Source organism: Cyprinus carpio, chromosome B17 (genome assembly GCF_018340385.1).
Source record: "Cyprinus carpio isolate SPL01 chromosome B17, ASM1834038v1, whole genome shotgun sequence".
In the NCBI taxonomy this organism is placed as follows: Eukaryota; Metazoa; Chordata; class Actinopteri; order Cypriniformes; family Cyprinidae; genus Cyprinus; species Cyprinus carpio.
Genome location: NC_056613.1, coordinates 15,047,143 through 15,063,072, shown reverse-complemented (window position 1 = coordinate 15,063,072; position 15,930 = coordinate 15,047,143). Strand labels below are relative to the sequence as shown.

Genomic DNA, 15,930 nt, shown 5'->3' with positions numbered 1-15,930 from the left:
GAACTGACATCTGTTGTGTTGTAGTGGTGTGTTGATGGACAGTTGATGTTGAGAGGAGTTTTGGGATTAGAAAGTCTTGTTTGTGCGGGCAGAGGTGGACGTGTTTCTGTATAGTAGATATAAAGGACCTGACTAAGGAGCATTCATGAAGGACTACATCGGCACTAAACAGTGACCCTGCAAGGGTTCCATTGTCAAAAAGCAAAACCTCAGTTTTTATGCATGTAAAACCTATTCTTACATGACTTAACCTTTTCTGCGTTTACCACTTTGACACATTATTTTTTGTAATGTTCTAATTAATAGATGCTATGCATCAGAATCTATTGTCCTTTTGTGTTTTGTATTTTATTTTTTAAAACAGTCTGAATTTACGCCTTTATGTGTCCAGCCATGCTGCCAGAGACACATACAATAATCCAGATCATTTTTCATGGTAGGGATGGTTTTTGCACAAGTATTGTTTGAATGTGTAATATCTGTAAAATATATCAATAAAAAAATGTTGGAAAATATTCTGGATTCTGTTTTTATTGATGTGTGAAGTTGAAGTACTTGATTGATTAATTTATTTTTTAACCTCAGGAGAACTTGAACTCACCTTAGGCTCTGCGACTGCTTTTATTCCTCAGTGTGCAGTTAAGCAAATGTCTTGCTTGGAAAAAGTATCAATTTATCTATTTAATATTGGACAATTTTTTTTATTATTTCTTAGGTTTAATAAGAGCTTATATGTAAGAGGTCTAAACAATAATTTACACCAGACTAATGACATTAAGTATTTAGGAAAATCTGATAACCTTTGAATTGGAAATAAACAATGCAGCTTTCAAAAAACGAATTATTATTTAGAGTTTAGACCCGTCCTAGCTGACAACAAGTCCACCTAAACCACACCTATTTTGACATGTATATCATTTTTATGGTTGTAATAAACGCCATTTTTTAACGCCTTTTTTTAAATGAAGGAGCAAAGAGCATTTTTAAACATAACTCGTGTTCTCAATATATGTCAAATGCTAGAATAAAGAATAAAATATTATGAAATATATAAAATATTAGATAACAGATTTAAAAAACAGGGATTCACTGCAGGCGCGGGGTTTTTTTTTTTTAGGTCACTTTCTGTGTCATTTTTGCCAATACCCTCGTGAGTTTCTATTATTGATATTTGGCCTGTATTAAACAGAGTACTGTGTTATTTCATGGCTGACCACTAGGTGGCGTAAATGTACAAGCCTGACTTCCCATTGTCTGCTGAGTTAACATAACAAAACGGGAAATATCGGTCTCAGTGAAACAACGTACACTTACGCAACTTCATAATGGATGTATACAAAACGGATATACTGTTAATACGTTTATCTGCATTGTCAAAATTTGTTTTAAAATGCTTCTTTAAAAGTTCTTTAAAATGTCCTGCGGCGCTGTGTCAAACAATTTCAGTTAGGCTTATATTATGTACTGCGGGATGACATTGAGAAAGCATTTCATTTCTTAAATTGCGGATTTTGGTTTTCTCCATGTCAGCAATTTGGTTCCTACCCTTCTCGTTTCCACCGAAAAGTCCCAGCAGCCAGCGGCCACTCCGCCCTCAGCAGCGGGAACTCTCCAGCGTGAAACTGCGCGTCACTGACTCCAGCTCATGAATATTCACATCACCAGCTTCACGAGAAAGAGAGCGTCACATAAAAGGATACAGGTGAGGTCACGGCGACGCACACAGCTGGACAGTCCGCGCAGAGGCCGGTTGACGGGCTAGTGTCAATACTAATACAAAAAAAATAAAAAATATTAACACCCCTGGTACAGTTTTAAATTCCTCGCATTTAAAAAGGGAACTAAGGTTGCATCACGTATAAAAGAGAGCTCTGCGAGGAACGGCAACATGTTCACTTGGGTAAATAAGGAACAGGGTGGAAGGAACAAGGAGGGAGACATGTTTCAAACAGTGATTGAAGGACTTCAGAATCTTTATACTAAAAAACTTCTGCCTTTGGAGGAGACCTACCTCTTCCATGACTTCCACTCACCGGCGCTGGAGGAGGCGGACTTCCAGAGCAAGCCTATGGTCCTTCTGGTCGGACAGTACTCCACAGGGAAGACCACTTTCATCAGGTAATGGATGGCTTTGACAAATGGGTGTGTGTCAGCAAAATACTAAGTAGTATACTTTTCTATTGTAATTTCTAGCAAGTCAAGAAACCCATCACACTATTATTAGACACAAGTATATTTATTGAATTTATTTTTCACGTACTTATTTAATTTCCCAAAGAACGGCATGTACACGTGTGAAGTTCAGTACAGTCAGCTCTTTGTGGTTGCTGTAAACCCTGGCAAGGGTGTGTGTAAAAACAGCTCATGCCAGCTCACATAGTCCATTCATCTGTGAAAAGATGCAGAAGGCTGGAGAGTATGTAAACAACTCATAAAAGCATCATTATTCTTCTTATTGGCTTTTCACTGGTCAATACAATTTAGCTTTGATGTCTGTGCTGTTGCTCATCAGGTCCTATTCTACACGGTCTCTGAATGAATGAGAAAATCCGATAGCTCTGTTTCATGTTGAGCTCCTCTCAAACTAGAACTGGCTCATTACCAAATCAGCCATTTATAATGATAAACATAAGGTCATTTTTGAAAATGATGGATATTTAAGACTGTTTAAACACTATTGCAGTTGAATGAATAATAAGTTGCTAAGTATATGAGTTCGAGAGAAAATGGTTTTTATGTCTCTTAAATTACACATTTGCACAAAGGAGTAATTCAGCCATATTTAACAATGAATGCAGTCTGATTCATAGTTCCCTTATGTCACTCATAGATTTTAATGACAAGCCATGTGTGTTTCTTTGCTTGGAAACCTTTGACACTTTCTCATCCGCTGGCAGGACGTGGTAGGGATCTATGCTATTGCTAGGGAGTTACAGGAAGAGTGAGACTGATGAATAGGTCTGTTTTCACATTCTAGCATTTGTCCAAGTGTTTAGTGCCACTGTTTAGCTTTGATCCTTGATCAGCTTGGATGTATATTTGTCTCAACCTAAAGGCTATTGGGTAGCATTTTAAATAAATCGCTGCAGCATTTGTTTCATTCGTTTTTTTTTTCTCACCCAACCATGACATTTTGTTGTTAGCATGTGCTGTCGCATGATCATGTCACTCCAGTTGACTAAGTAGTGGTTTGTTAATACCTAACCTCTTCCTCCTGAGGTATCTTCTGGAGCAAGATTTTCCAGGAATGCGAATTGGCCCTGAACCAACCACGGATGGATTCATAGCTGTGATGTACAATGAGAACGAGGGGATTGTTCCTGGAAATGCCTTGGTTGTGGACCCCAAGAAACCCTTCCGCAAGCTCAATGCATTTGGAAATGCCTTCTTAAATAGGTAAATAATAAATATCAAGAGCCCGATCCCTACTCTTTAGATTTGAGCATTAGTGATTATGACTAGTATTTCAATCAAGAGGCTCTTTGCTTGCCCAAAATATTTAAATCTTGGAATTTTGGTAATTTCACCTTAAAATGGAAATGGTCACCAATTACACATTCTCAGGTTGTTTCAAACTGAAGACTGTCAATCATCTCTGAATGTCATTTAACTTTGAGACACAAATGAAGATATTTCTGATGAAAACAGAGATTTCTGTCCCTCCACCTAAAAAGTGAGCTTTAAAAGAGATTGTAAAAGTAATATATATGATTCAAGAGGTTTAATACAAGTCATTATAAATTTAAATTGCATATAAAGCACAAGTTTGATCTTGCGGCTAAAACTAGTGCACTTTTACACATTTTTGGGTGATCTAACCCTTCAACACCTCTGAAGAAGTAAAATGGGGCTGAATCAATTAATAACACAATATTCCATTGTTCAGTCAAGCTTGAGGCAGGAGTATAGTTGTTAGACATCATGCCATAAAGCAGGGAATTCTAGGATGTGGGCACATATTCTTACTCGCTACTTTCTGAAACGGATGTCCCTCTTGCCCGGGCCATTGCCAAAACAAGGATTTTCCATTATCTTGCTCTGGCAGTGGTATAAGATATGGAAAACTCTCTGGAATGGCCTAAGTACAGTTTAAGATTTACAGTTTAACTATAAAAAGACCATGCTTTCACACTATATATTATATCACAATCACTTTACACTCTTAACAGGTTAAGATGTTTTTCTACCCATCTCATTCTGCTGCTCATTCATTTCTTATTTTCCTCTCACGCCACACACTTTTCTATTACAGGCAAATTTTTTCCACAAACAAAGTGTCTCAAAAACTGTGTAAAGGGGCTTGGTTACTTCTCCTTTTAGGTAACTATTGCTGTTGTATGAGCTTCCACAAGTTTTAATGTTTAATTTTAGTACCTAGACAGTTAAACAAAGGGTTTTTTTCCTGTTTGCTGGATATTTATGTGGAGGGGAAATTGGTAAGTACTTCTTTGTCACTCACCACTATAGAGGTCAAAGGCACACTTGACAGAGAACATCTCCTCTCCTCCAAAGGAACCTCAAAACAATGCACTTTGTTTCCTGTGGACCCTGTTGTGCGTCATGTGATGGCACGTTTGGGCACAGCAGTTTCTTTTACTTATTCTCTCCTCGCTTTTATATACTGGCACACTGCATGTGTAATTTTCTTGAAAATGAAACTTGGTCAAATGCTTCTTCCTCTATTTCTAAGCGTGTCCTTCTGCTTTGCAGCTGACAGGTGATGTTTGCTTACAGATGTTGCAATATCCTCTAAGGTTTTATTCAAATAAAAAAGACATCCTCAAACTCACTTGAGACATTGTTGCAATCACTATAATATTCCCTCACATGAAGATTAAATAATAGTTTTATAAACATTATGAATGTATTATACACTCATTGCCCCAAGGTTGTGGAGTAATTTACTGCTGTCCAGTAGTTCATCCACCTCAATAAACATGTTTAAAACCCTTTAAAACCCCTCTTTGGCCTTCTCAGCATTGTCTTCAGGGTGAATTTTTTTTTAGGTTTCATTTCTTTTTTTTTATATAAAGTTTGCCTCTGTTAATATGTGGTCACATTAACAAAATACTGCCAAAATTATGTGGGCAAAAAAAGTTCCACTGTTAGTGGTTTAGCAATACATGAAGTACAGCTTCTGTGAAATTTCACAGAGCAATGGTAAATGTGACCACATTTATTTTTTTAGTAAGCCCTGTTTAATCTGAAGTTAAATATACAGCACGTTAGTCTCCTTTTGTTTTTATAAAGTGGCTTTTACTTATTTGGTATTTTATTCTCCTATAGTTTATTATTTGTTTCAAGCTTTATTCTTTGAAAGAATTTAGAGAGAAAATGTTTCTCAGCTGCTATATTTTCCGATGACTCAGATCAAATGAGTCATCCACCAAATGTAGTGATACTACCAGCATTTCTGGTGATAACATGAGGTGATGAACTCTCTCCATCTGTCTCACCAGGTTCATCTGCTCACAAATGCCCAACCAAGTTCTGCAGAGCATTAGCATTATTGACACTCCGGGGATCTTGTCTGGCGAGAAGCAACGCATAAGCAGAGGTCAGTGGCTGCAGTGAGTGTTTACTGTACAGGAGAATGTTCACTCTGTAGTCTTTGTAGTATTGTATTACAAACAAAGGCCGGACTCTGTCACATGGCCACACACATGCAGTGGGATATCAAATTACTAAACAGACACCCTCAAATATACCTGATTCTTCTCAAGTGCTCCTTCAAAGATGCTTATTAGAGAAGATCTGTTTGTCAAGGTAAAGCTAGTCACAATTGAATGCTTAGTAAAGGGAAGAGAATGTCACATGACCAATATGATGTGAAATCTTCTGTTTAGTCTTGGCAGAATTCTTCATACTGGAGTCTCTGTGACTATTTCCCATTGAAAATTTCCCACTTGATGTGATGCATTAGAGCAGAGCAGTGGAGGACTGAAGCTCATGTTCCCAGTATAAGGAACAATCATAATGCTTTAGTCAGTAGTTTTCTTTTTAGTCACCAGATCTGGCTTGTTTCATTGTAAATTTCCTCTGTCGTTTCCATCCCTGTCTCCCATTACTTGACACTAGCAGACACGCTGGAAACCGTAATGAGTCTGTGGTGTTACGAAGTCAGCATTTCTCACTTTCTTTTCCCTCATTTTAAAAGCATGAATTTAGCTTGCCAAATACACTTCAGGGTTTATATCAGCATACTGGTACCTCAGCATGTAGCTGGTGTTTATGTGTTACTAGCTAATCAATTAACAAAACAAGCTGCTACATGCTTTGTTTAACTTTTTTTAACTAAGGCGGCAGAGCACTTCTGAGACGTGGCCAAGAAATTTGTATCAGTCATGAGATATGAGATATGCCTATTCATGCTGCACAAGTGATATCTATGAAAATGCATGGCAGCAGAGGTACACCGCGGGTGTATGCAGACTCAGAGGGTCTGCAGACTACAAATTAGGCCTGGTAGCACAAATGTAGAACAGCACAAATGTACGGCCACAGCTTCGGCCATGAGGGATAACAATGTGCATGGGCGTTCCACATCTGTTCCTGCTTTAGCTCCACTCAGCTGAGGTTGCATTCCTCTTATGTTAGTGTCTCTGACACATCTCACGATGCACCATTAACCTTATGCATTAATCATATTTCATTTTGAATACAACTATGAATTTTTCAAAATGTGAAAATTACTGAATTTTACACCCAGACAGTTGTGTTATGCCTGCTTTAAAATTTTCCAGTTTCTAAATATTATAAATGAGCAGAATATTTATATTTAGGCTGCTCTTTATAAAAGTGATTAAATATTTATGGGAAATAATGCTGGTAAGTTGACAACGTCTGGTGAGACATGCAACAACCATCTATTTTTTTTCTACAATTTTAAACAGTATATTGTTGATTTTTATAATTATAATGCATGAAGTTTGGACTATTCATCACACTGTAGGATCAATTAAGTTGAACTATGGCTAATATTCTAAAATAAATGGTAACTAGGTATAGTAGCCAAGACATGGATGTTTCATTTTACATTTATGTAGATTTTAAGTCAGAATAAAAAGTTAATTTAGAGTACTTCTTCTGTACATAGTTGCTTTACATGGAACAGCACCGATGGTTCCCACTCTCTAAGCACTGAGCTCCTCCTTTGTAAAATCTTGGCAGAGCTTTTTGCAAAATTTTTATAGCAATGCGTAATCCATGCCGTTGTTGTTGGAACAGTGTAATTTCCTCATGACTGTTGGGTGGTTGGATAACCTGGATCTCATTGCTTTAAAATCTGAATTTGCACTGGTTTATAATGAGCTATATGTGAAAGAGAACTGAAGTGGTGTCCCTGTCTCTATGAGGTTCTTGTGGTCATGACAGATCAGTGACCTGTGCACAAGGCTTGAAAGCTGATCTTTATGTCCTTCTCTCTTTCTATACCCCTTTCTTCCAGCTACAGAAAAAAAGGTGTAACCATTATTTATGCACGAAGTGTTGACAGTTGAACACATTTTCCGGCTGTAAAAAAGCAATTTCAAATGAATTCTTTGTGTAGAATGTTTCCATGAGTGAGTTTGGTCTTGGATCTTTGTATTTTATTTTTACGTTTGTTTGTTTGTTTATAATAATAATAAACTTATTATTATTGATAATATTTATTATGCATATTTATATTCTATTTTAAGGTTTCCCAAACATGGGTTTGTGAAAAGCAAATATTTAATTTAATCATAGATATGTAGAATTAAAATATATTATATAAATGAAATATTTTATTTGTTTACCTGCATTGTTAAATTAATGTAATGTTAACTTAAAATCTACTTCAAGGATTTTGGGGTTAAAAATTCCTTTATTATACAGTATTGTGTATGTTTTTTAATTGTGTTTTTATTATCGTTTTACTATCTCTATGGTGTGTACTGAATGCAGTACACTCGATTTGTTTTCTCTTACAAGCAAGGCAATGAAGTACATTTTAATTCTGTTCTATTGACATATTTCCCCCACAGGCTATGATTTCTCAGAGGTTCTGCGCTGGTTTGGAGAGCGAGTGGACCGTATCATTCTCCTCTTTGACGCCCATAAGCTAGACATATCTGATGAGTTTTCTGAAGCGATCAAAGCTTTCCGTGGGCAGGATGACAAAATCCGTGTGGTGCTGAACAAGGCTGACCAGGTGGACACTCAGCAGATGATGCGAGTTTATGGTGCGCTGATGTGGTCGCTGGGGAAGGTGATCAATACTCCAGAGGTGGTGAGGGTCTATCTCGGCTCTTTTTGGGCCAAACCTCTCCAAAATGCAGAAAACCGGCGTCTGTTTGAAGCTGAAACACAAGATCTCTTCAGAGACATCCAGAGTTTGCCTCGCAACGCTGCCCTGCGTAAGCTGAATGACCTCGTCAAAAGAGCTCGGCTTGCTAAGGTAAGGGTTTTAACATCACAACTTAGCAGTGCATTTTGACACTTTTAAAAATTTGTTTAGTGTCATTGATGTTATTGTATGTATGTTAAAATTAAATGCATAAAATGGTGTATATTATACCTGAGATCTGTCATATAATTTTATTATATGGTAATAGTTGCATTATTTTTATATACTTATAGGCCTATTTTATTATTTTAATCTTATTTTAGTATTTTCGTTAAAGTTAGTTAATTATAAATAATGTTTATACATATTAGATATTAATATTTTTAGTGTAGATGTATTTATATTATTTGTTAATTATTATTAATATATATTAAGTATATTAATTTTTAATAATCCCTTGCCGCTTGTCAAACTTTCCAGCATCGCTGCTCATTGTCTGTTATTTTGTCTTGTGTTTGACCTTAGTTCAACTACTATTGTTTTTGTGCACTGTATGAACTTACACACTGTCCCACATGAGCCCCATTCAACACAACCTGGTTGTGCCTTAACACTTAAATATGGACGTATAAACAATTCACTCATGGAACCATGAAAGAAAGTGCGTCTTATCTCTTCCGCAATATTTTCCAAACACGTCCAGCAAACAGGAATCCTGAAGCGCTGTGCATGCCTTCCTGTAATGTTAAAGCCATGTGATGCAGTTAAATGCCTTCTCCATCTCCTGGAAAAGCCCAGAAAAGTCCCTTTCCATGGTACAAAGGAATGTGTGTAACGGGCTTGAAGAGAGCACGGCCCTTATTTTTCCTAACCTCTCCACCCCACTTAGTCTTGCCACTCGTCATGTTTACGCCTTTCCTGTCCTCCTCGAGTCAACAGTCATCCTTAAGAGGAATAAACATGGCTTAAAAGGGAAAAGCCCAGTCTTAATTTGGATCTCTGGTGGTGTACTTCCTCTATATTGAGGAAAAAGTTTGTGTAAATACAGACGCTTTTGAATGTTTCTTTGGCAAGGGCATTTCCAAGGTGTAAACACACAGAAGGTGTTTGATTATGTAACTGGCCTAGAGTAACAGGAGGTGCATGTCGTGTGAGAAAAATTGTCTTTAGTATAATAATAGTGATATTGATCCTGTGTTTATTTTATTGTAACAAAAAAACAATTAAATGTGATATAATTTGAGGTCTTAAATGACTTTAATTGGGTTGTAACTTTTAAACATGCTTTTTATTTTAAACTTATGCTGTATGTCATAAATGTAAAAATAATGCTAAAAAATAAGATTATTATTATTATGCTAATTATAAACAATAATATATCATTTATTATTATTATTAAAATCATTTTCAAAATGTATGCCTAGCAGCACATCTATTTTTTTTAAATCGATATGTTAAATGTAGGCCTATATTTCCAGTATACATTATTCTATAAGGAAGCACATGTTCACCATATCTCCTCATGAACTTACCGATAATCTGCTGCGTGTGTTATAGGTGCATGCTTACATCATCAGCTACTTGAAGAAGGAAATGCCTTCCCTGTTTGGAAAAGAGAAGAAAAAGGAAGAGCTGATTGCCCACCTGCCTGAGATCTATCAGATTCTGGAGAGAGAGTACCACATCTCACCTGGAGATTTCCCTAAAGTCACTAAAATGCAGGTGAGACTTGGCCTGTGTCAATAGAACATGGGTAAATATTAGATGTTATATTATGGCTTCTACATATGTTTACAAACTAAACAAAACTAACCAGGATGTTTGTTTTATTTAGAGAGACACTAGCTGTTCTTGGATGAATACAATTTCCAACAACTGCTGGTTATTAGATTATGTTAAGTACTGGTGCAGATGAATGAGCATCTGAGGAATGTTTATTTTGTACAGTGTGTTAGTGCTGTGATTGAGTCCCAGCCCTGCTATTGTCTGAGGAGCAGAGAGAGTCTGTGCTTTCACTTTTACTGGTCTTGCCTGACGATGTTTACCTAGCATGACTCTCTATGCCCACATCAGAAATTGCATTACAGTATATGTGAAAACAAGACTCCAGTCAAGCGCTGTAATGCAGTTTCATATTACTTTACAGATATTAATGGGGATACATCTCACATTTGGGTCTTTCATATTTACTTAACGTACAGGCATGCAGAATTTTAATTGCTATAAAAAAAACAGCAGGGCTATTCCGTGTCAGCTCAACCAGTGGTCATGTATGGTGAGGAAAGCCAAAATATAAAATATCATGGATGACTATTTACGTAGAGGGGGATAAAAATGACAATTTTCCCCTGAGATTCAGAGCCAGAGTACAGTGGGGAAAGATGGCAGCATCATTATTTTTACACATAGATTGGTAGGTCTGTTAGAAAAATTATTTTGCATATAGATACTTTTGTTTTGATAGATGAAAACAAGATACATTTCTAGTTTGAACATTATTTGTTCTTCAGACATTCCTCTTTAAAAGAAACAAAGTATTATTTGTATGCGAAGTGACCAACATTTGGTTTTTGACCACTGAAAATGTGTATAATTTAACATTTTACTCCCGGAGCCATATTGAGATTCCAATATCTCTGGAAATTAACTAAATAGGGCCTTTACAAATGAGACCCAAAATCTAAAAAGGCATTAAGATATCTTTAATACTTCTTGAGATACAGGCATGCAAACTTTGGAGAAAAAAAAAATGAAAAGTGCTTTTACCCAGTTTTGAATGGTCACCACTGGCATTTAATGCAACAAAGATGGATAAAGTCAACAGATTTTACTAACAGACCTATTAATCTCTGTGTAAAAATAACTTGATGCTGCCATCTTTCTAAAGTCATTTGTACACCCCTCTGAATCTGGCTCTGAATCTCAGGTAAAAATTAGTCATTAGAATTAGAATAATAGTATTAGAAAAGTATTAGAAAAATAGTAAGCTACTCAGTATACATCCATTGCATTTAATATTTGGACTTTCATCACTATACATGTTTATCTTTCTTCAGAAAAAATATTGACGAAATCGAAAATTTGAGTACGGTTCTGAAATTTGGTTGGTTGGACATGGAATGACCCAGCAGTCATTACCTATAATAACATTGCTAATAATTACTGACTGCACACATGCTCTCAGTGAACTTTCCAACCAGACAGTTTCCAGGCTGCTCTTGAAAGATAAAGGCCATGCTCTAAATAGACTGTAGGCAACATTGATTCACTCCAGAATTAGACATCATATCACTGAAATAACATCTTCAGTACTTGGATGCCTCATTTGTTTAGGCCTTACTTTATAAATCAATGTCTCAGTCATGATCTTTAAACACATTATAAAAAATGATAAGGAATAATGAAACAAAAATCTAACCCATTGTGTTTCAGTTGTCTATGCTGTGTTATTACAGACACTTTAATTAGACATTAAAATGTCTCCTTCTGTAACTCACATCTACTAACATGCAGGAGCAACTGCAACACTACGACTTCAGCAAGTTCCCATCTTTTAAGGTGAAGTTGATTGAATCTGTGGACAAAATGTTGTCCACCAAGATCTCAAGTCTGATGAACATGATCCGAGAGGAAGAAAGCAAACAGCCTCCTCAGATGGTAATGGGTGGAGCATTCGAGGACTCGTCCGATGGGCCTTTTAACCACGGTTATGGAGAGGGTATCAGTGCAGGGGCCGATACTGAGGACTGGATCGTGAGTCGCGACAAACATCGCTACGATGAAATCTTCTACACACTGATGCCTATGAATGGGAAGGTAACTGGCATCAATGCCAAGAAGGAGATGATGAATTCTCGTCTGCCCAACACTGTACTGGGAAAGATCTGGAAGCTGGCAGACTGTGATAAGGACGGCATGCTGGATGATGAAGAATTTGCTTTGGCTCAGCATCTTATTAAAGTCAAACTAGAGGGATTTGAGCTTCCTACAGAGCTACCAAATCACCTAGTGCCTCCATCGCACAGGAAGAACCCCACTGCAGACATCTTGTACAACAACCAGGAGGATTGATCATCTTCATATCTTCATATTTATCAGCCAGCTGCTAGCACAGAGTGGCCTTTGAATACCGAAGTCTTGCCGAAGCCCATGTAATTGATTACATCTAAATTTTGTCCCTGACCTTGTGTTATTTCGACACGTGCTTGCAAAATGTCAAAATGGATGGTAGTGCAGTTTTAGATCATTATGCAATGCTTTCAATTTTATATTACATTTCATAATAAATAACAATTTCAGTTAAGTATGCATAACAGCAGGCAAAAAATATACACACGATCACAGAAGCATCCATTCATTTCACTCATTCTGACAGTGTGAAATTAATTAAACTATTAAATTAATTTTGAAACACAATATAGTCTTTTTTCTATGAATGTACACTTTTCATATGAACTGCATCATAATGCTGAAATAGACTATTTGTGAGCATTTTTAATGTGGGCAAATTGAGAGCAGTTCTGTGCTTCATGATGCAATTAAAATTATGTTCAATACTACTTACAAAAAATACTACATACACTTTTCTTACACTGGGTGTTACATTTTTTTGGATCGAATTATGTGCCATTGTTTAAATGTACAAATTTATAACAGCATTATACTGAACAGCTCTGAGTTTTGCCAGTTTTTTGTTGTGTATAATATTTCTGTCTTACACTGACTAGGTTGTGAAGAGTTATGGTAGTTTATAGTGGCAAGCATTTAGAAATGTGAAACATCTAAACTTTAAAAAATAATCCTGCAAAAACATTCTACAAATTCAGTATTCATTAGTGTTCCAGTATCACGCTTCTTCATTACTTTTTTTGAGATTGTCAGGCTGGAGAGATTGTCATCCAACTCTATTCTCTGCCTTCTAATTAAAAAAAAAAACAACTTTTTTAATAAAATGTTATGTATATATATTAAAGATTTTACATAAACAATTAATAATGTTAAATACAATGACAGTAAGAAACAACATTGAATTAAACCTAGTGTTTATATGAACTTCTATTGAATGATGAAATCAGCTATCATTATGAAACTCTTTTATGCCGTATATATACTAATACAGATGAATGTAATTATGTATGTTAAACACTGTCACTGTAACCATATGTACATTTTAACTAATATACAGAGTTTGTTTCTGTCAGCTCAGAGGTGGATTACATGAACTAGACTGTAACTATTTGACATGAGGCCTACTGTTAAGGCTTTTAAACATGAAAAACCATTGTGTTTATGTACAGGTAAAGTTAAGATTACTGTAAAATGTGATTAAAGCCATTCTGTTTAAGTTTAACAGACACTTAAGTACATTTATATAGGTATTTAATGGTGCTTCCTATACTTTAATGAGCCTTGAAAACTGTACTGGGAAAGATCTGGAAGCTGGCAGACTGTGATAAGGACGGGATGCTGGATGATGAAGAATTTGCTTTGGCTCAGCATCTTATTAAAGTCAAACTAAAGGGATTTGAGCTTCCTACAGAGCTACCAAATCACCTAGTGCCTCCATCGCACAGGAAGAACCCCACTGCAGACATCTTGTACAACAACTAAGAGGATTGATCATCTTCATATCTGCATATTTATCAGCCAGCTGCTAGCACAGAGTGGCCTTTGAATACCGAAGTCTTTCTTCATTGAAAGGGATGAAGCTTTATTGGTCAAGCCATCTTTCATCAACAGACATGTGTGACTTTCACATGCCCAAGATTAAGTATGTTTGAATATACGTGCACTCATTCATATTTTTGAAAGACACACATATTAAAATTACAGCCCATGTAATTGATTACATTTAAATTTTGTCACTGACCTTGTGTTATTTCGACATGTGCTTGCAAAATGTCAAAATGGATGGTAGTGCAGTTGTAGATCATGTAATGCTTTAAATTTTATATTACATATAATAAATAACAATTTCAGTTAAGTATGCATAACAGCAGGCAAAAATAATACACACACATGACACTATCACAGAAGCATCCATTCATTTCACTCATTCTGACAGTGTGCAGAGGTGGGTAGTAACTAATACTTGGGTAACTAATACTTTTGGAGTATATTTAAAGAGGGGTACTTTTACTCTTAAGTAAATTTTTTGGGGAAAATCTGTACTTCGTTACTGTGTGCGACGCTCCTCTCGTTACTTTATCTTAATGCAATAAAAGTTATAAATGCTTCAGTTTATTCCAAACGCGCCGTCTACTTTTCTCTGGGAAATGAGCGATGCCCATTCGCAAATGATTCATTCTTTTGAGTAGGTTCTGTTCAAAGGCTTGATCAAACCAGTTGGCAAACCAGTGAATTGGTTCGTGAATCAGTTTGAATGATTCGTTCAGTTCCCTGCACTGCACTGAATTGAAGGCAAATATGCAAAGGCTATTGTTTGCTTGCGATAAAGATCTTTATTAGATGAACACCGCGTGTGCTGTCTACGGTTCAACAGGTATAGCTTAGGCTACGTTCAATTACAGTACACGATACCACATTAGTTTGTTGTATGTGTAACTTATAATTATCAGAGGCGTCAGGCCCATTCAAATTGAGGGGGCACAGATTTTGAGCCAAGTGGATTTTGAATGCAGCTTCCAAAAGACAAAAAAATAGCCAATTAATATTTTCTAGATTTGATACAATCCCACCGGCATGAGAACGTTCAGCGAGTCATCATCAGCTGCTAAATTCAGACCTGCGTTTGCTGGCTGGCGCTGAGCCAGAGAAGGACACGTTTTTACAGCGCTGCACATTATAACCAATCACAGAAGATTCTGTTGAGCTTATGAATGCAATGACCAATCAGAGGTGTTCAGGTGAGTCATCGCTAAAATGCCGGTGGTTCCTTCACTCGCTCGCTGACTGAATACTTCTTTCTGGCGAATTCTCTCGTCAGAAACAACAAAGTGCAGATGTGTGTACGAATCTGTAAATAAGATATTGATTTCACAGTGTTAACAGTTTAAGTGATTTTAATGGGATTTTTTTGAGAGTGATTGAACTCTAGAAGTCTGTCAGCTGTCAGTGAAAATGTTCTTTGCTCTCTTTCTGTAAAATGAAAGATTAGTAGTCTAACTTACAACGTTTTTATATCACATTAACTTTCAATGTTATATTCACATTTAATATAAAGTCAGTCGTATTAAAAATATGTTATGGCATGACACCCATATCTGTTACTTTAGTAAACAGACAGGATTTTATGCATAGTTAATAGATTACATTATTAGGCTACTTTGACCATCACATATTATCTAACATAATCTATGAAGGTGAGAATCGAGATATTTCAAGATACAGTTCATGCGTCTGGGAATGTTTCTAATAAAAATGAAAAAAAAATAAAAAAAAATAATAATAATAATAATGCTTAATAATTTTCCAATATGCTTTTGTAGCTCCTGTGTGTCACATGACGACCCCCCCCCCCCACTCGTGCCCCCTCAAAAATAATGAGTGCATTACTCCCCTGCTTATACATTAAATAAAATATTATTTTTACATTTAATAGTCACAGAGTATGAAATAAATACCCTCCAAACCCGCGTTGGCTCTGTTCCAGAAGGAATGCC

At 36.3% G+C, this 15,930-nt stretch overlaps 1 protein-coding gene across 2 annotated transcripts; it reads left to right on the top strand.

The window, feature by feature from the left end:
• The first annotated feature begins 1,768 nt into the window (after positions 1 to 1,768).
• On the top strand, positions 1,769 to 14,159 carry ehd4 (EH-domain containing 4). Of its 2 annotated transcripts, XM_019087610.2 has the most exons (7): positions 1,769 to 2,118; positions 3,220 to 3,396; positions 5,460 to 5,557; positions 8,007 to 8,419; positions 9,866 to 10,030; positions 11,822 to 12,190; positions 13,739 to 14,159. In XM_019087610.2, the coding sequence occupies exons 1-7, from the start codon at positions 1,889 to 1,891 to the stop codon at positions 13,916 to 13,918; spliced, it is 1,632 nt and encodes a 543-aa protein (XP_018943155.2). In that variant the 5' UTR covers positions 1,769 to 1,888; the 3' UTR covers positions 13,919 to 14,159. The 2 variants fall into 2 exon arrangements, with proteins under 2 accessions (XP_018943155.2, XP_018943153.1); XM_019087608.2 differs by lacking the exon at positions 13,739 to 14,159 and having other exon boundaries at positions 1,770 to 2,118; positions 11,822 to 12,976.
• The last annotated feature ends 1,771 nt before the right edge of the window (positions 14,160 to 15,930 follow it).

Excerpts from the sequence above, each read along its gene's own strand:
- ehd4 (XM_019087608.2), top strand. The coding sequence starts at position 1,889 with ATGTTCACTTGGGTAAATAAGGAACAGGGTGGAAGGAACAAGGAGGGA. Across the intron at positions 2,119-3,219 it reads GGGAAGACCACTTTCATCAG|GTATCTTCTGGAGCAAGATT; the intron begins GTAATGGATGGC and ends CTTCCTCCTGAG. Across the intron at positions 5,558-8,006 it reads GAAGCAACGCATAAGCAGAG|GCTATGATTTCTCAGAGGTT; the intron begins GTCAGTGGCTGC and ends TTTCCCCCACAG.